Source organism: Oncorhynchus kisutch, linkage group LG2 (assembly GCF_002021735.2).
Source record: "Oncorhynchus kisutch isolate 150728-3 linkage group LG2, Okis_V2, whole genome shotgun sequence".
Taxonomy (NCBI): Eukaryota; Metazoa; Chordata; class Actinopteri; order Salmoniformes; family Salmonidae; genus Oncorhynchus; species Oncorhynchus kisutch.
Window position 1 is genome coordinate 7,463,937 of NC_034175.2, and position 23,055 is coordinate 7,486,991.

A 23,055-nucleotide genomic window follows, 5' to 3' on the forward strand; every position below is an offset into this window, starting at 1 on the left:
TAAAAGTTTTCAAAAATATAAATAGTAAAGAAAAATACAGATACCACAAAAAAATACTTAAGTAGTACTTCAGTACTTTACACCACTGCTTAATGGATGAAAGGGACATGGAGCCATATTTTGGTGTTCACACCCATCCGAATCAAATCAGTATGACATAACATTGAAGGTTGTGCAATGTAACAGCAATATTTAGACTTATGGATGCCACCCGTTAGATAAAATACGGAACGGTTCCGTATTTCATTGAAAGAATAAACATTTTGTTCTTGAAATCGGCCTAATTAATCGGTCGACCTCTAGTTTGGACCATTTCAGTTTGTTGGTGATGTGGACACCAAGGAACTTGAAGCTCTCAACCTGCTCCACTACAGCCCCGTCGATGAGAATCGGGGCGTGCTCGGTCTTCCATTTCCTGTAGTCCACAATCATCTCCTTAGTCTTGGTTACATGGAAGGATAGGTTGTTATTCTGGCACCACCCGGCCAGGACTCTGACCTCCTCCCTATAGGCTGTCTCATAGGGATCTCATAGGGTGTCTCTTGTCGGTGATCAGGCCTACCGCTGTTGTGTTGTCTGCAAACGTAAAGATGGTGTTGGAGTCGTGCCTGGCCACACAGTCGTGGGTGAACAGGGAGTACAGGAGGGGACTGAGCACGCACCCCTGGGGGGCTCCAGTGTTGAGGATCAGCATGGCAGATGTGTTGCTACCTACCCTCACCACCTGGGGGCGGCCCGTCAGGAAGTCCAGGATCCAGTTGCAGAGGGAGGTATTTAGTCCCAGGATCCTTAGCTTAGTGATGAGCTTTGAGGGCACTATGGTGTTGAACGCTGAGCTATAGTCAATGAATAGCATTCTCACATAGTTGTTCCTTTTGTCCAGGTTGGAAAAGGCAATGTGGAGTGAAATAAAGATTGCATCATCTGTTTGGGCAGTATGGAAATTGGAGTGTGTCTAGGCTTTCTGGGATAATGGTGTTGTGAGCCATTTCCAGCCTTTCAAAGCACTTCATGCTATGGACTTGAGTGCTACGGGTCTGTAGTCATATAGGCATGTTACCTTAGTGCTCTTGGGCACAAGGACTATGGTGGTCTGCTTGAAACATGTTGGTATTACAGACTCAATCAGGGACATGTTGAAAATGTCAGTGAAGACACCTGCCAGTTGGTCAACACATGCCCGTAGCACACGTCCTGGTAATCCGTTTGGCCCCCGCAGCCTTGTGTATGTTGACCTGTTTAAAGGTCTTACTCACCTCGGCTACGGAGAGCGTGATCACACAGTCGTCCGGAACAGCTGATGCTGTCATGCATGCCTCAGTGTTGCTTGCCTCAATGCAAACATAGAAGTGATTTAGCTCATCTGGTAGGCTCGTGTCACTTGGCAGCTCGCGGCTGTGCTTCCCTTTGTAGTCTGTAATAATTTGCCAGCACTGCCACACAAGACAAGCGTCGGAGCCGGTGTAGTATGATTCAATCTTAGCCCTGTATTGACGCTTTGCCTGTTTGATGGTTCGTCAGAGGGCATAGCAGGATTTCTTATAAGCTTCTGGGTTAGAGTCCCGCTCCTTGAAAGCGGCAGCTCTATCCTTTAGCTCAGTGCAACTGTTGCCTGTTATCCATGGCTTCTGGTTGGGGTATGTACAGTCACTGTGGGGACAACATTCTCGATGCACTTATTGATAAAGCCAGTGACTGATGTGGTGTACTCAATGCCATCGGAAGAATTCCGGAACATGTTCCAGTCGGTGATAGCAAAACAGTCCTGTAGTTTAGCATCTGCTTCATCTGACCACTTTTTTATAGACCGAGTCAGTGGTGCTTCCTGCTTTAATTTTTGCTTGTAAGCAGGAATCAGGAGGATAGAGTTGTGGTCGGATTTACCAAATGGAGAGCGATGGAGAGCTTTGTACGCTTCTCTGTGTGTGGAGTACAGGTGATCTAGAATTGTTTTTTTCTCTGGTTGCACATTTAACATGTTGATAGAAATAAGGTGGAACTGATTTAAGTTTCCCTGCATTAAAGTCGCCGGCCACTAGGAGCGCCGCCTCTGGGTGAGCGGTTTCCTGTTTGCTTATTTCCTTATACAGCTCATTGAGTGCGGTCTTAGTGCCAGCATCTGTCTGTGGTGGTAAATAAACAGCCACGAAAAGTAGAGCTGAAAACTCTGTGGTCTGCAATTTATCATAAGATACTCTACTTCAGGGGAGCAAAATCTAGAGACTTCCTTAGATTTTGTGCACCAGCTGTTGTTCACAAATATGCACAGACCGCCCCCCCCCCCTCGTGTGCTGTTCTATCTTGCCTGTGCTGCATATATACCGCTAGCTGAATGTCCATGTCATCATTCAGCCACGATTCCGTGAAACATAAGATATTATAGTTTTTGATGTCCCGTTGGTAGGATATTCGTGATCGTACCTCGAATAATTTTTTGTCCAATGATTGCACGTTGGCGAGTAATATTGATGGTAACGGCAGCTTTCCCACTCGCTTTCTGCGGATCCTTACAAGGCACCCCGCTCTGTGTCCTCTGTACCTGCGTCTCTTCCTCTTGCCAATAACTGGGATGTTGGCCTTGTCAGGTGTTCGGAGTATGTCCTGTCTTTGTCTAATCCAATGTGAGTGATCGCTGTCCTGATATCCAGAAGCTATTTTTTTGCCGTAAGATACTGTGGCAGAAACATAATGTACAAAATAAGTTACACATAACACACAAAGAAACACTTAATTGCACAATTGATTGGGCGCCCGTAAAACTGCTGCCATTTCTTCCGCCGCCATTTTCCTACCGGCGCCCATTTCCAAACTGTGCACTTCAGAAGAGTGTTCTTGATGAAGGTGTGATTCTGTAAAAAGCACTTTGGAGGGCTGAATCCCACAGAGAACTGAAATGCTCTTTGTTCCTCCCACCTGCAGGTGTCAGTGTAATGGCCATGCGGACACGTGTAATGAACATGACGGCACAGGCTGCCCATGTCAGAACAACACAGAGACCTCTTCCTGCCTCAGCAGCCCGCAGAGCGACAGGAAGGACTGCTACAGAACACAGGTATGGATAGGATGGTGCAGGCACTAGACACAGTTTACAAGCAGGTATACTGATACAGCAGGGGGAGTTCTGAATAAGGATACCTTGATATTCCTGGTTGTAAAGATCACATCCATATACAGACAATAAGCACAGTACTTACATGCACTTGTATTTCTTGTTTCTTCTCCCTATCTGGAATCCTCCACGCAGTGCGCCAAGTGCAAAGACTCCTTCAACGGCACACCGGTAAACGGGCGCCAGTGCTACCGGCAGTTCAATGTGGACAATGAGTGCTGCTTCGACCCCACCTCTCAGACAAATTGCTTCCACGACCCCACCATCCGCAATCTGCCCAAGGGACGCACCGTCTTCTTCGCTGCCCAGCCAAAGTTCACCAACGTTGACATCCGGGTCACCATCGACGTGACCTTCGGGGAGGTGGAGGTGTACGTGTCCAACTCCCACGACACCTTCATCGTAGAAGTGGACCGCCACACAGGCATCCACGCCATCAAGATCGAGGACGAGTCGGCGGCCCGAGGTGGGGCGGGCGGGGGGGATAAGGAGACGCCTCCATCACCTTTGAAGGTCTATGCCAACTCCTCATCCAGCCTGGCTGGGCCCATGCTCCCCAACACCCCCCTGCAGCTCCACGCCAAGCCCCAGGGGGCAGACAGGGAGGTACGGGAGGCCAAGACGGAGGGGCTCATCTCCTACATCACGGTGTGGAAGCCCCAGACGGTGCTGTTTGTTCGAGGTGTCCGTGACCGTGTGGTCATCACCTTCCCCCATGAGGTCCACTCCCTGAAGTCCAGCCGCTTCTACATCGCCCTGCGCGGTGTAGGCACAGAGGAGAGACGGGGCGAGTCCCAGGGCCTGCTCTTCCTCCGCCAGGACCAGGCTCACATCGACCTGTTCGTCTTCTTCTCTGTTTTCTTCTCCTGCTTCTTCCTCTTCCTCTCTGTCTGCGTCCTCCTCTGGAAGATCAAGCAGTTCATGGACTTCCGCCGAGAGCAGAGGCGTCATATCCAGGAAATGACCAAGATGGCGTCCAGGCCCTTTGCCAAGCTCACTGTCTATTTGGAGCCAGAGGAGCCCCAGCTCATCTACCTGCCCTCCACAGGGGGCGGAGGGGTGGGGGGCAATGCCGTGTCCCTGGCCCATGCACGTACAGGCAAGCTGGGGGGCATTGTAGTTGGCCAGAGGGGGCGAGCTGGAGCCATCTCCTACAAACACGAGCCAGGCTCCGGCCCCACCGTCCACCACCACCTTACCTTGGGTGGAGGGGGCAACAGTGGTCAGCACCTGCCCCTGCATTACCTCAACACCCACCACTATGTCCCCACCACCGCCAACACCACGGCCTCGCACCACCACCACCCGTCCTCCCACAGTGGCTACCAGCACTTCTGCCGCTCCGACCCCTTCTTGTCCCAGCTCATGGGCTTCTCCTACTCCACCTTCAAGGTGGGGCCCATCACCCTGGAGCCCACGGACGACGGCATGGCCGGGGTGGCCACCGTCCTCATCCAGCTGCCGGGGGGCATCCTGGCCCCTAACCGCGCCTGCCTAGGGTCCGCCCTGGTCACACTACGGCAAAACCTCCAGGAGTACTGTGGTCACGGAAATGGAGGGGGACACCCCGGGGTGGGAGGGGGGCGCAAAGGCCTGCTAGGGCATCAGCACCTCACCACCATGGCTATGTAGAGAAGAGGGGGAGAAAGGAAAAAAGAAAGTGGGTAAGAGAGAGAGAGGGGTATGTGGTGGGGTGGTAGTAACATGTTAAGAGGTTAGAAGAGAGATGGGGAGTAACGTGAAAAAGGCCATACAGGAGAAAGTTATGTAAGAGTCTGTTGAAGTTGATAGGATCATACCTGTATTTACACTGTTTCAATATTGATTGTCTTTTATTCCGTTATGTATCGCTATATTTCAAATGCTTCACGTGACCAAGCCAGCTATCTCTAAAATGCACTACAACTACACGTTATATCAGCTCAACCATTCAGTTGCATCCTGACTGCGTCCGCTATCGAGGTATGAGTGCAGTCGACAACAAGAGACTTTTGCTGCACTGTCGTTTTTTGGAATGACCAATAAAAGTAGGGATGATAACTACTGGCGTTGGAACCAACATGTGCTTTATACCCCAAAAGGTGACAATCAAACATTACCATTAAAAACAAGAGACAGAAGGTGCAGTCTACCAGGATGTGCAACATTGAATTGACATGATAGGAAAAATTCAAAAGTGATGCTTGTTGTCAATGTTTTTTATATCATGGTAGTAATGATGAGTAATATTAATTGTAACTTAATATATGGCAGGCTTTTAAGCTACGTGTCTGATATTAACTCATAACCCTAAGTATATATTTGTGCATGTTCATTCACAGGACCTGTTACATAGTTCTTTATCGGTTGTTGTATTTGTTTCTCTGCTCATCTGCCTCTGGTTCTTCTGTCTTTGAACTCCCAGGCCTACAACTAACAATCCTGTTGTGTATTGTTTCCTATTGTGAGGCTTATGGAGAACATATTAAGCAAAGCAACACTTTTGACACCATTTCATATCTGTTTAAATTGATTTAGTTTCAAATGAAGGATTTAACTTGGTTGTTATAACAAATAACAGCTTTCTTGTTTAGTAGCATTGCACCTAATTAAGGCAAATTGTAACACTATCTTCAGCTACGCTTGAGTCAGGTCACAAGCATTATTAGACTGGTTACATTGTGCTTGTCTTGTATTTGTTTACGTGTTTAACACTTTTTTTTTAAACATTTTTTATTTGCTCTTGTTTTTTTAAGGGAACACTGCCCTGGTGAGGAGTAGGTGCCAATATTAAAAGTGCAAGAAATATGACACACCTCTTGTGCATGTTTTATTTTTAGTGGAAGGGAGGCGACAGTTGAGATAGACTAGTTATATTCTCTTTTATTATTTAACTAGGCAAGTCAGTTAAGAACAAATTCGTATTTGCAATGACGGCCTAGGAACAGTGCCTTGTTCAGATCGGGAATTCGATCTATCAACAAGACTATAGGCGTTCGTAAATTCGCTCTGGCTATCGGGTGCAATGATTGAATAACATGTATGTGTACATGTATTTTGCGAGGCGAGCGGTGTGTGTGCCAGAGCGCAGAATAACTGATGCATTTACGAACGCTCAACACCCGTTGAATATGGCCGGTGTCGGTAAACATCGGCAAAAACATTTAATTAAATTGTTTCCAGCAGCACAGTTACAGTCGCCAACGCTCTGGATAACATGAAAACCGCCTAACCAGCTCTGCTATGTCAAGTAAAATGGTCAGAGTGCGGTGTTCTCTCATTTATGTCTGGAAGTAACTAGCAAGCTAGCTAACTTTAGGCAGTTAGCTTGGGTGTTTGACTGCCGTTGTGAGTTCAGAAGGCTCGGATCAACCCTACTCCTCGGCCAGAGCGTCCACATGTCAGGTCTAAATTAGTTTAAGTGGTTAAAATTAATTGTTTTACTTAGTTTAATGTTTGATTTGAAACGTTTAAATGATTCAGTATTGACTTGTTTTTATCGCCAGTAAGAAACTGCTAGTTGCGAAAGTAATAATCGCCGAAAATGTATTTTCAAATAATTATTTGTCGAAGATTTTTTATTTTATTTAAGAGGCATATTAAGACTAAAACGTTAGTGTGTAAGTGATTACACTAGTTCAGGAAATGAATAAATGTATAAAAACTCTGCAATTAAACAACTATGCAAAGCTGTGTGCATTAAGAAAATACCACATTTTCAAAGATTTTACTGAGTTAAGGAAATCAGTCATTTGAAATAAATTCATTGGGCCCTAATCAATGAATTTCACATGACTGGGAATACAGAATTGTCTGTTCACATATACATACAAAAGAAAAAGGTAAGGGCGTGGATCAGAAAACCAGTCTGTATTTGGTGTGACCACCATTTGCATCATGCAGGTGACATCTTCATATAGAGGTGATCAGGCTGTTGATTGTGGCCTGTGGAATGTTTTCCCACTCCTCTTCAATGTCTGTGCGAAGTTGCTGGATCTTGGCGGGAACTGGAACACCCTGTCGTGCACAACGATCCAGAGCATTTCAAACATGCTCAATTGGTGACATATCTAGTGCATATGCCGGCTATGGAAGAACTGGGACATTTTCAGCTTCAAGGAATTGTGTACCGATCCTTACATCGTGGGGCTGTGCGGAAACATGAGGTGAAGGTGGCGGATGAATGGCACGACAATGGGCCTCAAGATTTCGTCACGGTATCCTTGTGCATTCAAATTGCCATTGATAAAATGCAATTATGTTCGTTGTCCGTAGTTTATACCTGTCCATACCATAACCCCACCGCCACCATGGGGCATGTTGACACAAGCACACTTCTCCAGCGTGCCAGTAGCCATCGAAGGTGAGCATTTGCCCACAGAAGTCGGTTACGATGCCCAACTGGAGTCAGGTCGAGACCCCGATGAGGACGAAAAGCAAGCAGATGCACTTCCCTGAGACGGTTTCTGACAGTTTCTGCAGAATTTCTTTGGTTGCGCAAACCCAACCTCTCCAAATACCTGCTTAGATGTCATAAACCTAAATGATAATGATCTATGTTTTTAACATAGCACATTTTATGAAGCTGTTACTCTTATGAATTAATAGGAGTGGAGTCCGATCTCTTGCAGGGATGGATGTGTGACCACAAATGCTAAGGAAATGTTGCTCCCCTGTTTATGATAACGCCACAATGGTTTAGCAGTCCTCCAGTTGGGTCACACAGTGAGCTCCATGTATTGGGACAGTGACATGTTTTGGATCTGTACTTCAGCACTTTGGATTTGAAGTGATACAATGACTGAGGTTATAGTGCAGACTGTCAGCTTTAATTTGGGGGTATTTTCATCCATAGCGGGTGAACTGTTTATAAAGAACAACACTGTTTGTACATATTCCCTGCCCGTTTTAAGGGAAACGTTAAATTATTTGGTCCCATATTCCCAGCACGCAATGCTTACATCAAGCTTGTGACTGGATGCATTTGCTGTTTGTTTGGGTGTGTTTCAGAGTATTTTGTGCCCAATAGAAATGAATGGTAAATCATGTATTGTCACTTTTATTAAAAATAAGACTAGAATGTTTTCTTCTATATTAGTGGCTACCATGATTACGGATTATCCTGAATGAATCGTGATTAATGAGTGAGAAAGTTAGAGGCATAAATATCATACCCCCCGACAATATCTTAACCTCCCATGTTATTGTAATGGTAAGAGGTTAGCATGGGGTATAATATGTGTGTGTCTGTACTCTTTACTTTCTCACTCGATATTCACAATGTATTCAGGACTATTAGTTATCATGGTAGCATCCAACAACTTTGTTACTCTACTATCTTGATGTAATCATTTGGTCCCTAGGAATATGGGACCAAATACTAAACTTTTGACTACTTCACTACACAAGTGAATTTGTCCCAATACTTTTGGTCCCCTAAAATTGAGGGACTATGTTCAAAAAGTGGTGTAATTTCTAAACAGTTCATATGGATAAAAATACTCAAATATTAAAGCTGACAATCTGCACTTTAACCTCATAGTCATTGTGTAATTTCAAATCCAAAGTGCTGGAGGTACAGAGCCAAAGGAACAAAACAAAAATTCACTCTCCCAATACTTTGAGCTCAGTGTATATTAGGTTGTTACTTTTGTTTTATGGTTATTTGTTTTGAACCAGTAAAATGTAATCTACATAATCCCCAAAAGTAATTATCATGAGGGCCATGAACAATAACTAGTAATGCTGTATACTCAAAGAAGGAGTTTTATCTAACTTTTCTGGTAAAAAAAAAAAGTTAAATTACTGAATGGTCACTTTGAGGACACAAGCTCAAGTACACAGTACAAATATGATGCATAAAGTTTCATTGTATTTCCTATTCAACAAAATTGTATGAATAAGGCTTGAAATGACTTGCTTTCTGAATATAGCATAAATAAATAATAAAATGACAAAGATGTCATGTTCCTTATAACTTTAAATGACATATTTGTATGTTTACTGTCAATGTTTGCCCCCATTGCTGTGAACGTCTCACAGAGCTCTAGATTGGCTTCATGAACTCGACAGGAACTCTCCTTTAATTTCATATTAATATTTTTTGTTTAAATCTGAATTATTTTAGATTATTGGCTATAAATCAATCTCTGAATGTGCAACTGTGATGAAACCACTCCTGATGCGCTATGATGCAAGCATTTCAGGCATGTCAGTGGCTGTGATGTTGGGTTCAACCAGGAGCTGGAGAGTTGGAAGAGCAATTGAAATGGTAGAAGGGACATCCCAGCTTCAAGTGGTCTAAGATTTCATATCCTACGTTAGAGGGTCTGAACCTGTACCAGAACAACAGAGGTCTCCCGAACGGGACCTTAAGTCTAAGAGGTTTTAAACACTAGTTGTTTTTGTATTTTTTTATTTGCTCTTTAAACAACAAATAAAATATACTGATGTACAGAAGATTGTTTCATGACTGATTGTCCTGGTGATCCTTAGGTGATAATACATTCTGAAAGATCTTCAGTTTTTTTGCTTTGTGTTTTTTAGTGTATTCCTTGATTTGGAAAAATAATTTATGTAATGGTCTAGTATTGTTAAATATGTTTATATCTAAGTTAATTAGTTAGAGACCACATCATTTGTTTCAGTCCATACGCCGTCATTGGCCGTTTTCTTTGTTTATTAAACATTTATTTAACTAGGGACGTCAGTTCAGAACAAGTTTTTATTTACATTGACGGCCTAATCCGGACGACGCTGGCCAATTGTGCGCCACCCTGCTCACGGCTGGTTGTGATACAGCCCGGGATCGAACCAGGGTCTGTAGTGACGCCTGTAGCACTGAGATGCTGTGCCACTCGGGAACCCTGCACTGGTTGTGATTTATTGCGTTACCAAACATTTGAACATGGCTGACAAGCATATAGTATTATTTCTCTCTCTCTCTGTATGTTTGTGTGTGTATATACAATGCATTCGGGAAAGTATTCAGACTCCTTAACTTTTTCCACATTGTTATGTTACAGTCTTATTCTAAAATGGATTAAATACTTTTTCCTCAATTTAAATACAATACAAAGCAAAAACAGGTTTTTAGGGTTGAAAATATGAAATTATATTTACGTTAGTATTCAGACCCTTTACTCAGTACTTTGTTGAAGCACCTTTTGGCAGCGATTACAGCCTTGAGTCTTCTTGGGTATGACGCTACAAGCTTGGTACACCTGTATCGGGTGAGTTTCTCCCATTCTCTGCAGATCCTCTCAAGCTGTGTCAGGTTGGTTGGGAAGCATCATTGCACAGCTATTTTTAGGTCTCCAGAGACGTTTGATCGGGTTCAAGTCCAGGCTTCTGCTGGGTCACTCAAGGACATTCAGAGACTTGTCCTGAAGTCACTCCTGCGTTAGCTTGGTTGCGTGCTTAGGGTTACTGCATACGTTCTTTTGGTACCCTTCCCCAGATCTGTGCCTTGACCAAATCCTGTCTTAAAGCTCTACGGACAATTCCTTTAACATCATGGCTTGGTTTTTTTCTCTGACATGCACTGTCAACTGTGGGACCTTATATACATTAAATTACATTTTATTGGTCACATACACATGGTATGTAAGCAATAAAGTGGAGCGAAATGCTTGTGCTTCTAGTTCCGACAGTGCAAAAATATTTAACAAGTGATCTAACAATTCCACAACAACTACCAAATACACACACATCTAAGTAAAGGGATGAAATATGAATATGTACATATAAATATATGGATGGGCCATGACCGACCGGCATAGACGAGATGTAATAGATAGTATAAAATACAGTATATACATCTGGGATGAGTAGTGAAAGATATGTAAACATTATTAAAGTGGCATTATTATAGTGACTAGTGATCCATTTGTTCGATTGGCCAATGATTTCAAGTCTGTATGTAGGCAGCAGCGTCTCTGTGTTAGTGATGGCTTTTTAACAGCCTGATGGCCTTAAGGTATAAGCTATTTTTCAGTCTTTCAGTCCCAGCTTTGACACACCTGTACTGACCTTTCCAAATCATGTTCAATCAGTTGAGTTTGCCACAGGTGAACTCCAATTAAGTTGCAGAAACATCTCAAGGACGATCAATGCACCTAAGCTCAATTTTGAGTCTCGTAGCAAAGGGTCTGAATACTAATACTAATTGAAATATCACATTTACATTTTTTATTTGTAATACATTTACAAAAATTTCTAAAAACCTGTTTACGCTTTGTCATTATGGGGTATTGTGTGTAGATTAATGAGGGGGAAAAACGATTCAATACATTTAGAATAGGACTGTAAACATAAAATTAGGAAATGGGCCTGAATAGTTAACGAATGAGCTGTATATATTGTGTTTTTATTTTATTTAACTTGGCAAGTTAGTTAAGAACAAATTATTATTTACAATGAAGGCCTACACAAGCCAAACCCAGACCACGCTGTGCCAATTGTGCACCGCCCTATGGAACTCCCAATCACGGCCGGTTGTGATACAGCCTGGATTCAAACCAGGATGTCTGTAGTGACACATCTAGCACTGAGATGCAGTGCCTTAGACCGCTGCGCCACTCGGGAGCAATATAGTGCAGACATAGGTCTACGGTGCAGACTAGTAGCTAGTTTGTTACAGCATTAACAAAGAGGCCAGTGCCATAAAAGGCACTTTCTGACATGGTAGCAACCCGCAACATTATGATCATGTTGGGAATAGATCACTGATATTGCTGGTGTTTTGTTTATAAATAGACGAGCTAGCTATTTACAATGATGGCCTACCAAAAGGCCTCCTGCTGGGTTGGGGGCTGGGATTAAAATATAGGACAAAACACATATCGGGACAAGAGAGACAACACCACATAATGAGAGGCCTAAGACAACCACATAGCATGGTAGCAACATGACAACAACATGGTAGCAGCACAAAACATGATATAAATATTATTGGACAACAGCACAAAGGGAAAGAACACACTGTATATAGATTTTTCTATTGTGTTATTGACTGTCTCTTTGTTCAACCAATGTGTAACTCTGTGTTGTTTGTGTCGCCCTGCTTTGCTTTATCTTGGCCAGGTCACAGTTTTAAATGAGAACTTGTTCTCAACTGGCCTACCTGGTTAAATAAAGGTGAAATAAAAAATATATATATAAAAAAAGAAGGTAATACATCACGCGAATCAGCCACAACTGTCAGTAAGGTGTCCATGATTGAGTCTTTGAATGAATAGATGGAGATAACTGTCCAGTGAGTATGCATATAAACTCTATATCTATCTATATTGTATATCTATGGTAGTATCGTTCCTACATTTTGACTACCATTTATTATGTACATGATTCCACGGGAATATTCCTTTAAGGATACACACCCAATCAACAGCCTCTTAATCTTTGACTATTACCTGATTGGCCAGTTGTCCCCGCTAAAGTAAATTGTTTTCTGGTTTTGATCTCGGCCAGTACGAAATCCATGCTGTTTTATCCGTGAAGATTAACGATAAATAAAAACGGTTCCTGGTGAATTTGGTAATTGTTGGGTGAGACGGGTTAAAAGTTGTCTAACGTTAGCGTTCTTGCTTGCCAGTTTATAGCGTTGAATTGCAGGTGGTGGTTTGCTATTTTAGCTCGCTCTGTTCTCAACAACAAAGATCATTATTAGCTAGCTACCTAGCGCTAGCACAAATCAATTTAGTGCAGACACAGGTCTACGGTGCAGACTAGTAGCTAACTTGCTACATCATTAGCAAAGAGGCTAGTGCCATAAAATACCATAAAATGCACGTTCTGACATGGTAGCAACCCGCAACATTATGGTAATGTCAATAGATCGCCGCGGTTGGTTTGTTTATAAGTAGTCCTGTTAGCTAGTTCCGAACATTTGATAATGTAGCCTAATGTTACATTTTTGTGTTGGATGTGTGATGGCCTGGTCTAGCTCTCAAGTTAAGTCAGCTTGGTCTTTTGCCCACAGAATTCAAAGAAAGATGAATGTTAACCAGGCTGAGGTACTCAAATCAACTAGATGGAGAACAAACCTGGAGAAAGTTAACATAACCAAGAGGACTAAACATTCCAAAACGAATGGCGTTACTTTGAACTCCATACAAGTAAAACAGGAACCGAGAAACTTTGAGCAGAAGGAAATTGGGGACGGTGACCGTTCCAAACTTTCCTTGCTGAAGAAGCATGTCAAGCAACAACAAACTACATCCAACCAACCGACCATTGGTAGTCAGATATCATGGAGTCCTCTAGTGCTGTTAACAAGATTGTCTAAGGTCAGAAGAGTTAGTCTTTCCAAACATGTGACAGTTAATAACTAGTCGAGTATTTAGATTGTTGCTTAATGCATGCTGTTTTCTCATCAATATAATCCATAAGGTGGTGGTTAAGACTCTTCGGAGAGATACTAAAGTGTGTTTGGTGAAGGAAGAGACAGATGCCAGGAGGGATGAAGACAACAAGGGAGGTAGGATATAGTGTTCATACATCAGTCTACTCCCAATACTGCAGTTTAACCCTGTAAGAGCCTTAACTCATGTCAAATAATACATAGTTCATCTCCTGTGACCCAGATATAGCGCTAAGTGATTAGTGCTTTTTGAGGTCTGTTCGGTTTCAATTAAAATAATAAGAGGTTCATGGTTTTCAGTTTGGATCCGTTTTTAAAACCTTACATGCACCATGCATTATGTGGGTTGAATGCTGTAACATGGAATATAACAATTAATGAAGTTAATTTGATGCCCATTACTGCTTATCACTTATTAACCATAGTTTATTCCCATTACTTTACTTAGAATATTTGTGTATTACACTTATGACTTTATTATTACATTCCAAGTCATAATTTCCTCTCTATAGAGCTGCTGTCTATTTTCTGACAAAATCACTGTTTTAGTAGTTCAATGTAAATAGGCATACTTTTATGACTGAATGATTACCAACTATCAATCACTTAGATCATGAATTTTCAGGTAAAGATACCTCTCGAAGCAACTGCTCTCGATCGTGCATTCGAATGTCTCCTTTACATAGCATGCGTAAAAGAAACGGACCGGACAAATAGGCACGCAATTGATTATGGTCATTGTAGTTAATTACTATGTTTTCTTTGCAAAACTATGTAGACTATTTGGAAACTACAACTCCATACTACATTGCAGAGTTCGGGCTTGATCTGATTAATCTCTAGAGAAACTGTGCATTGAGCTCGCATAAAAATAAATTGAATTTTAATAATTGAACCGGCGTCGGTAATTTAGTGTAATTTTTTTTTAAATAACCAACATTTCGGTTAATCGCTCAGCACTACCCAGATGTATCTCTTAGAAGCATTTGTTGTGTTCTATAGTCTCTAATGTGTAGTGATTATGTAGAAAACAAGGGTTGCAAAAATCCTTGGGTCTCACAGGATTAAATGGGTGAATTAAATGTCAGCAAGGATTTTAAACTTTTTTTACGAGGAAAATAACATTTCTGTCCCCTTTCTCTCCTCTTATCATACCCTTCTTCTTTACCTTCCTTCCTTCCACCCATTTCTGTACTCCTTCAGTCTTGTCTCCTCAGTTCTTTCCTTGTCCACACTGCACCATCTCCTTTACTGACTGTTATTTCCTAGAGAATCACATCAAGAACAAACACCAGAAGCAGTACCTGGCCATGTTGAAAAGCCAAGTCTCAAAGAGTAAAAGAGTGTATGGCCCCACACACAGCTGTCCCCACTGTAGCTGCATGTTCCATACACCACGACAGCTAGACATTCATACCCGCCAGGCCCACCCCTCTGCCCGTCCCCAGAAACCTGCCCATCCCCGCAGGGTTCCGGGGAAACTCCACCCCTGCCCGCAGTGTGCCCGCAGATTCCCTTACCTGGGCACCCTGCTGAAGCACTGCAAGAATTTGCACAAAATGGCCGTTGTTCGCATCGATGGACACCTCGGTTGCGCGGAGTGTGGGAAGAGCTTTGAGAATTGTTGGGGACTGGGGCCTCACCGGTGTCACGAACCAGAGGGCACTAAACCTAAGGACACTAAGCCTGTGATATGTCTGGAAGTCGGCTTCCATTGCTCCGAGTGTGGCAAGATCCTCACTACTCCTACAAGCCTGAACACTCACATGCGCATCCACACTGGAGAGAAGCCTTATGAATGCAAGGAGTGTGGCAAAAGATTCTCGAATAGCAGCAGTTTAGGCAAACACCTGCTGATACACAAGGGGTTCAAAGAATTCAAATGCCAGGATTGTGGGAAGGCTTTCGCCCAGGCAAATCTTCTCAGGAATCACATGACTGTTCACTCTGGTGAGAGAAAGTTCTCCTGCTCCCATTGCGACAAGCGGTATGCATACAGGGGTAGTCTGGAGCTTCACCTGCGCACACACTCAGGGGAGAGACCTTTCAAATGTACTGTATGTGGTAAAGACTTTGCTGACAAATGTTATCTGAAAACACACCTGAATATCCACAATAACCAGAAAAACTACCATTGTGGGGTTTGTGGGCGGAAGTTCATAAGGCTTGGGTTGTTGAAGTTACACATGCGCTCACACACCGGGGAGAGGCCCTACCATTGCACAGTGTGCGACAAGAAGTTTTTTAGACTCTCACACCTGAAGAACCATCATCTCACTCACACAGGTGAGAAACCATACACCTGTACTGAGTGCGGTAAAAGCTTCACTCAGTCTGGAGATCTGGCTAAACACAAGCGCCACCACACTGGGGAGAGGCCATTTGAATGTTCTGAATGCCACAGCCGTTTTATCTGTTCAGGTTCTCTGACCCTGCACATGAGGACCCACACTCACCGTGATGTAAAGCCATTCTCCTGCCAAGAGTGTGGGAAGAGCTTTTATGAACAGAGTCATGTAAAAGTCCACATGAAAATCCACAATGGGAAACCGTATTCCTGCCCCCACTGCTTTTTTTGCTTTGCTCGCAAGAGCAACCTTTCCAATCACCTGTCTAGATGTCCTCAACTTAAATGAGTTAAACCTATGAATTGGGGGGGGTTCGTTCCCTTCAGTGTTCGATGCTGGACAACAGATGCGAACTGTACCCCTACTGTGTATGGTAACTCCATATCACAGAATCTACCTATGATACCATAATGTATTTAGCAATACTCCAATATGTTCATATACATTAGATTGTTAGTTAGGTTTTTGTCTGTTTTTAACCTGTATTTTATATATTTTTTTAAATATGTACTGAAGGGACAGTGATGTACAGAAGATTGTTTGACTGATTGTCCTAGTGATTAGTAGGTGATGATGTTTCGAAAAGATGATGGGATGTTTATTTTCCTTTGTGTTTGTGGTGTATACCTTGATTTGGAAGAAGAGGAGCATTTATGTAAAGGTCACACCCCTAGTATTGTTATAAACATGACATTAGATTCATTGGGCTCCCAAAGTGGCGCAGCGGTCTAAGGCACTGCATCTCAGTGCTGGAGGCGTCATTATAGACACCTGGTTCGAATCCAGGCTGTATCACAACCGGCTGTGATCGGGAGTCCCATAGGGCGGCGCACAATTGGCCCAGCGTCGTCTGGGATAGGCCATCAGTGTAAATAAAAAACTTGTTCTTAACTGACTTGCCTAGTTAAATAAATAAAAAATGAAAGGTAATTACATAAAGACCACTTGAACAGTTGGAACACATGATTTGTTTCAGTCCATAAGCCATCATTGGCCTGCACTGGTTGTAATATTGCAGTCCTAAACTTATGAAGCCATACTTCTGCCAAGAATGTGGAAAAAGCTTCTATGAACTGAAACACTTTAGATGCCACATGGGGGAGAGATCATACCCCTTCCCCCTTGCTTCTCCAGCTTCACTCACAAACCAAATCTCTTGAAACACCTGCCTAATGTTGTAAATGATCATGATTTGCCTTTTTTATTTAACACCATATATAATGAAACGCATTGTATTCATAGGTATCACTTGGAGATGACTCTGCCACTGTGAAATTCTAACGTTATAATGGATCATCATTAGGTTATAGTTACATTGTTTAATGAACTATGTTTTGTACTTTTTCAGTATTTTTTTCTTAATTTCTTCGCTTTTTAAATTATATACACAAGATTTGTATGCCGACTCCTGGTGATGACTGACAATAAAGATGCCATATTTCACAAACTGTCACGTCTGTTTTGTGCTTAAAGGTAGACTCAGTAAAATGAAGTAGCCACGAGCAGCACCACAGATAATGCGATGAGGGAGATGCAAGACTGCTCTCACGTGGTATCTGTGCCAGTGGAGGCTGGTGGGAGGAGCTATAGGAGGATAGGCTCGTTGGAATGGAACAGAGTCAAATGTGGTTTCCATGTTTTTGTTTTATACTGTTCCATTCCAGCCATTACAATGATTCTGGCCTCCAATAGCTCCTCCCACCAGCCTCCTCTGATCTACGCTATGTGCATGGGTCACTTCATACTATTACAGCGTGATAGCACCAGGACCAAAACCGCAGAGAGATTTAGCCTCGCACTTCAATGCACTTAGTTCTTGTGGAAATTGACCTGCTATGTTGTTTACTTTGTGCATGTACGTCATATCGTTGAGTCTACCTTTAACGTAAATCCACATCACTCCCAGAGTAATGTCAATTCAATTACGTTGGGTTAACAGGGTTACCACTTGAACAGAGAACCGCCCATCCTGTCATTAACTGATTTGGACCAGTCCATAAGCTAAGAACCATCATTGGCTTGTAGTGCTGTTGATATTCCCTTGTCCTGTACAGTATTGGTTCCCAACTAAGGGTACAAGCATAGGACCCCTGGGGGTACTTGAGAAGACTCATGAGACTATAGGCCTACTGGTAAAATGTACATTATGGTATACTTCAAGGGTACTCCAGGCAAAGCAACATTTAGTTGGTGGTACAGTATCGTTCCCACATTTTGACAGAAGAGGCCTGTTATTATTGCAATAAAATAACTTTTTATTATCATAAACATAACACATTTCCAATATAATTTATTTTGAGGAATATTTCTTTAAGAATCCACACCAATAAACCGCCTCCAAATCGTTGCATATCGAGGAGCCATTACCTGATTGGTCAAGGCCACGTGTAGTAGGCACTTTAAGGACATAAACTAGGATGTGCAGCGTTTTTATGGCGTCGACAAAGGTAGGCGAGGCTGTGTTGGCCCTTCTATCATTGAGCATTTACGAGATATACAATAATACGTTAGCCTTTGCTGTATTATTATCATCAACAAAAACGAGACTACTCGTTAACGACTAAGGTGAAACTCCATATGATTATTCATTTTCGTGTTCGTGTGTTGCACCAAAGATACTGGATATATGAGATGCTTGTCTCTGCCCTAACAATGGGGATTCGTTGTCTACAGAGTATAACGGCGGGCTCCCCCCTATTCCTTTCTTTAGATAGGTGGATAAGTCTCGTTTTTTGAATATTCTATGAGGGGTGTTGACGTCCGCCGCCTGTAAAACAGTCTCGAATTTCAACAGGGACAACTCTTGTATAAAGTGTTTTTTCTTAAATCTGCCTGGATGTCAGTGCATCACACTTATATCAGTATACTCGTAACAACCTAAGCATTACCGAACTTCTATTATATCAAATAAGCCACACGTATAAAAATATAATTTCCTTTTTATCTTGACTAAATTCGACACTCAAACTGCTTAACGTGGACAGATTTTGGGCAGAGACACGCTCTCGCTTTGCCTCTTCCTATCTGGTTGCACTTGCATTCAGTAGCATCTATGGATTACATAGAATAGACGTAAACGGAAGAATCAAGGACAGGACGGTTCCTGGGGCTATTTATTACTCTGATGCTGTTGCAAAACGTTTCTTTAACGGAAGCAAAAGGAACGAAACGGGGAGGGACTTATCTGAATTTGTCCAATAGAAACTCGTGGTTGGACATGATTACACGCCTGATGTTCTGAGATTCTCTCTGGTGTTTACAAAACCACTTCTACTGTGAGATTATTATATCATGAGGATGCTGCTAGATTAGCATATCAGGACCTGTTTAAAGGCGTTACGTGGTCAATCTGATGTTTGCATTGGCCGTTCAGCATTTACGACGATAAGCCTCTGCAGAAGTCAGGGCATGTATACTTATTGCGCTTTGCGGAGCAGCGCATATCTGTTGTAAAGGAAGTTGTCAAGGAATGAGTTTGTGTTTATACAGGACCTCCCATCCCCACCTACCGTCACCCAACCATGTCATTGCGAAGGAGCTATATGGAGCCCTCCACATTGTTACAACATTTGGGAGGCGCACGGCGGTGCTGTATGGAGCTCAATTTGGCCTCTGCATGCCACCAGAAGCTCCGGGATTGCTTTACACCATCCATATAGAGCCTCTGACCACATTTTCGGATCAAGCATTAATCGGCTTTTTTTTTAACGGTAGAGCAAAGGATGGCACTATATGGGAAATTAACTGCCGCAGTATTGCCGTTATAATGACTACATTATGCATGGAATGCCAAGGCATAATTGTATAAAAGTGTGTATTCTCATTTCAAATGTATGTTGTTCTGTACCTATCTATTAATGTTATGTAGGAGTAGCTGCTGCTTTAGCAGTAGCTAATGGGGATCCTAATAAAATACTAATACTAGCAGCTCAAGACATTAGCTAGTTAGACTGCTGCACCATTTGAGATCCCTAAACTAAGGTACTGCATCTCAGAGCTAGAGGCGTTACTACAGACCCTGGTTCGATATATTAGTATGATCCCTGCCTGATATTGCTGTCTAAGGGATGATGCTCAATAAAACCTGGTCTTTTCCCCACAGAATTCAAATGAAGAAGCACTCCAGCAAGATGAAGAGCAAACCTGGGTAAAAGCAACACAACAAAACTAAGATGTCTAAACACCATCAAGACCCCATCAAAACAGAGTGTGGAACACAGTCAGATGATGTTGACTGCAATAGAGAAGAACTAGACATTAGCCAAGCTCCCTACATTACTAAAGGGGTTTGCATCAGCTCCATCCTAATCAAAGAGGAACCAACAGACTTTGAGCAGCAGGGAATGGGAGAGGAACCAAACCGTTCTGTTCCTTCCTTCCAGAAGAAGCACATCAAACATCAAAATACATCCAATCCAATGACCGGGTGTAGCCAGATATCAAGGAGTCCTATGGTGATGCTAACAAGATTGTCTAATGTAAGAAGAGTTAGTGGTCTTTCCCAACATGTGACAGTAACTAGACAATAGTATTTAGACTTTTGCTTCATGCATACTGTGGTTTCTTCGTCTTTCTAATCCATAAGGTGGTGGTTAAGACTCTTCTGCGAGACACTAAAGTGTGTTTGGTGAAGGAGGAAAACCCAGACGAGACAGATGGAGGTAGGGCATAGTTCATACATCCAGTCCACCCTCAACACTGCATTTGAAATGGATGATGGGATTACTTGAACATCATTTGAACATTAATTTACCAAACTTTGAAATACATTTTCAGCAAAGATATTTACTCAAGCATTTTATTGTTGAATGAGGAAATGTAGGAAATCACAACTATGTTCTGTTTCCTCTCTCCTCCCATCGCTCTCTTCTCACTCTTTCTACCATCCTTCCACTGCTCTGTCCCTCTCCCTCAGTCTCTACTTCTCAGTTCTTTCCTTGTCCACACTGCACCATCTCCTTCACTGACTGTTACTTCCTGGAGAATCACATCAAGACCAAACACCCGAAGCAGTACCTGGCCATGCTGAAAAGCCACGTCTCAAAGAGTAAAACCGTGTATGCCCCCATACACAGCTGTCCCCACTGTAGCTGCATGTTCCATACCCCACGGCAGCTACACGTCCACACCCGTCAGGCCCACCCTTCTGCCCCGCTAAGGAAACTCCACCCCTGCCCTTATTGTGCCCGGAGCTTCCAGTACATAGCCAGACTGCATACTCACTGCAAGGTTTGGCACAAAATGTCTGTCACTTTCATCGATGGGTACCTCAGTTGCGCTGACTGTGGAAAGAGCTTCAAGAATTCCTGGGGACTGGGGCCTCACCAGTGTCACAAACCTGAGGACACTAAGCCTGAGGATGGCCCTGTCTATATGAACATTGGCATGCCATGCTCAGAGTGTGGCAAAAACTGCTCTAGTCCTCGGAATCTGCGCATTCACATGCGCACACACACCGGCGAGAAGCCTTACGTCTGTAAGGAGTGTGGCAAGAGCTTCTCAGAAGACAGCAGTTACCGCAAACACATGATGATACACTCGGGGGTCAAGCCATTCAAATGCCAGGATTGTGGAAAGGGTTTTGCCCGGATGGGGCGACTCCGAGTTCACATGACTATTCACTCTGGCGAGAAGCCTTTCTCCTGCTCCAAATGTGACAAGCGGTTTGCATACAAGGACTGTCTGAATCTGCACCTGCGCACACACTCAGGGGAGAGACCTTTCAAATGTACTGTGTGTGGTAAAGACTTTGCTTACAGAAATTATCTGAAGTTGCATCTGAAGATCCACAACAATGAAAGGAACTACCATTGTGGGGTTTGTGGGCTGAAGTTCATAAACAGTGCAGCATTGAAAACCCACCAGCGCACACACACTGGGGAGAGGCCTTTCCATTGCACAGTGTGTGACAAGACATTTTTTCGACATGAACACCTGAAGAACCACCAGCGCACTCACACAGGTGAGAAACCATACACCTGTACCGAGTGCGGTAAAAGGTTCACTCAGTCTGGAGATCTGGCTAAACACAAGCGCATCCACACTGGGGAGAGGCCATTTGAATGTTCTGAATGCCACCGACGGTTTATCTGTTCTGCTGATCTGACCAGACACATGAGGATCCACAATAACTCACGGCCATATCCCTGCCAAGAGTGTGAAAAGAGATTCCGCTTGGCCAACCACCTTAAAATTCACATGAGGACCCACACTGGGGAGAGACCATACTCCTGCCCCCGCTGCCATCGCACATTTTCTCGCACCCACCACCTCACCTGCCTAGATGTCGCTGAATGATGAAATTAGACTATATAAATCAATTTTTTTACTCTTATTGTAGTTATTTAATAAGGGAACAGTGGTGTAAAGAAGATGATTTTGTGCCCGACTCTGACCTGGTAATGCTAATAAATGTGAATGACAATAAAGGCCTCTATATTCTGTTGTGTAGTTTCTGGTGTTTTTGTGTATGCCAACTTGATTGAGTTGGAGGCGTGCGTAGCCAATAAGAGAGTCATACAACATACATTTCAGTCTCCCAGTATTCATTGGACTGCACTGGCTGGTTTTGATATTGCAGCATGTCTGACTCTGCATATTACAATATGCAAGCTATTGAAGAGGAATGATTCAAGCTCTTAAAGTCTGCATGGTCAATCCACCATCTGCAGTGGCAGTATAACATTTACTGAGATGCAGCCGCCGCAGTAGTCAGAGGAAACAAACTTTTTAAGTAAGTAGGTTTGTGTTTATACAGGACCTTCTGCCCCCACCTACCGTCAACCAATCATGTCAATGCTGAGCTATAAAGAGCCCTCCACAGTGTTACAAAATGTGAGAGGAGCACAGCGATGTGGTACGGAGCTTGATTTGGCCTCTGCATGCCTCCAGAGGCTCACACCCGCCATACAAAGCCTCCGACCACATATGCAGATCAAGCATAAATTGGTCTTTAGGCTACACTATCATTCCCACATTTTGATAGTCAAATGAGGACATAGGGGCATTCTCAATTGGTTAGCTAACTCTTCCATCCTCTCCTTACCTCCTTTTGAAAAAGGTCAAAGGTGATCAAGGAAATTTGCATCCTGTAGCTCTAACTCCAAAAAGTTTTGGGACACTAAAGTCCATGGAGAATAAGAGCCCCTCCTCCCAGCTGCCCATTGCACAGAAGCTAGGTAACACTGTCACCACCGATAAATCCACGATAATCGAGAATTTCAATAAGCATTTCTCTACGGCCGGCCACACTTTCC

The 23,055-nt window shown here is 43.2% G+C and overlaps 3 protein-coding genes across 8 annotated transcripts in view; all 3 read left to right on the forward strand.

Moving 5' to 3' along the window:
• The window catches only part of LOC109900724 (multiple epidermal growth factor-like domains protein 8), a 32,800-nt gene extending 26,897 nt beyond the window's left edge, over window positions 1-5,903 (forward strand). For both annotated transcript variants that reach the window (XM_031786599.1, XM_031786601.1), the window contains exons 42-43: window positions 2,920-3,052; window positions 3,245-5,903. In XM_031786599.1, the coding sequence (XP_031642459.1) occupies window positions 2,920-3,052; window positions 3,245-4,741 (1,630 nt within the window). In that variant the 3' untranslated portion in view covers window positions 4,742-5,903. The remainder of the gene's footprint in view (window positions 1-2,919; window positions 3,053-3,244) is intronic.
• A 6,596-nt stretch (window positions 5,904-12,499) lies between these two features.
• Window positions 12,500-16,903, forward strand: LOC109906555 (gastrula zinc finger protein XlCGF57.1). Of its 4 annotated transcripts, none has more exons than XM_020504312.2 (4): window positions 12,522-12,625; window positions 13,071-13,377; window positions 13,481-13,568; window positions 14,655-16,903. In XM_020504312.2, exons 2-4 carry the CDS (start codon window positions 13,084-13,086, stop codon window positions 16,085-16,087), a joined length of 1,815 nt encoding a protein of 604 aa, XP_020359901.1. In that variant the 5' UTR covers window positions 12,522-12,625; window positions 13,071-13,083; the 3' UTR covers window positions 16,088-16,903. The 4 variants fall into 4 exon arrangements, with proteins under 4 accessions (XP_020359894.1, XP_020359901.1, XP_020359910.1 ...); XM_020504321.2 differs by having other exon boundaries at window positions 12,525-12,912; XM_020504329.2 differs by having other exon boundaries at window positions 12,541-12,636.
• A 1,262-nt stretch (window positions 16,904-18,165) lies between these two features.
• Window positions 18,166-22,242, forward strand: LOC109906579 (gastrula zinc finger protein XlCGF57.1-like). Of its 2 annotated transcripts, none has more exons than XM_020504340.2 (4): window positions 18,166-18,246; window positions 19,902-20,277; window positions 20,385-20,460; window positions 20,715-22,242. In XM_020504340.2, exons 2-4 carry the CDS (start codon window positions 19,972-19,974, stop codon window positions 22,094-22,096), a joined length of 1,764 nt encoding a protein of 587 aa, XP_020359929.1. In that variant the 5' UTR covers window positions 18,166-18,246; window positions 19,902-19,971; the 3' UTR covers window positions 22,097-22,242. The 2 variants fall into 2 exon arrangements, with proteins under 2 accessions (XP_020359929.1, XP_020359938.1); XM_020504349.1 differs by lacking the exon at window positions 18,166-18,246 and adding an exon at window positions 18,256-18,364.
• Window positions 22,243-23,055: the final 813 nt, after the last annotated feature.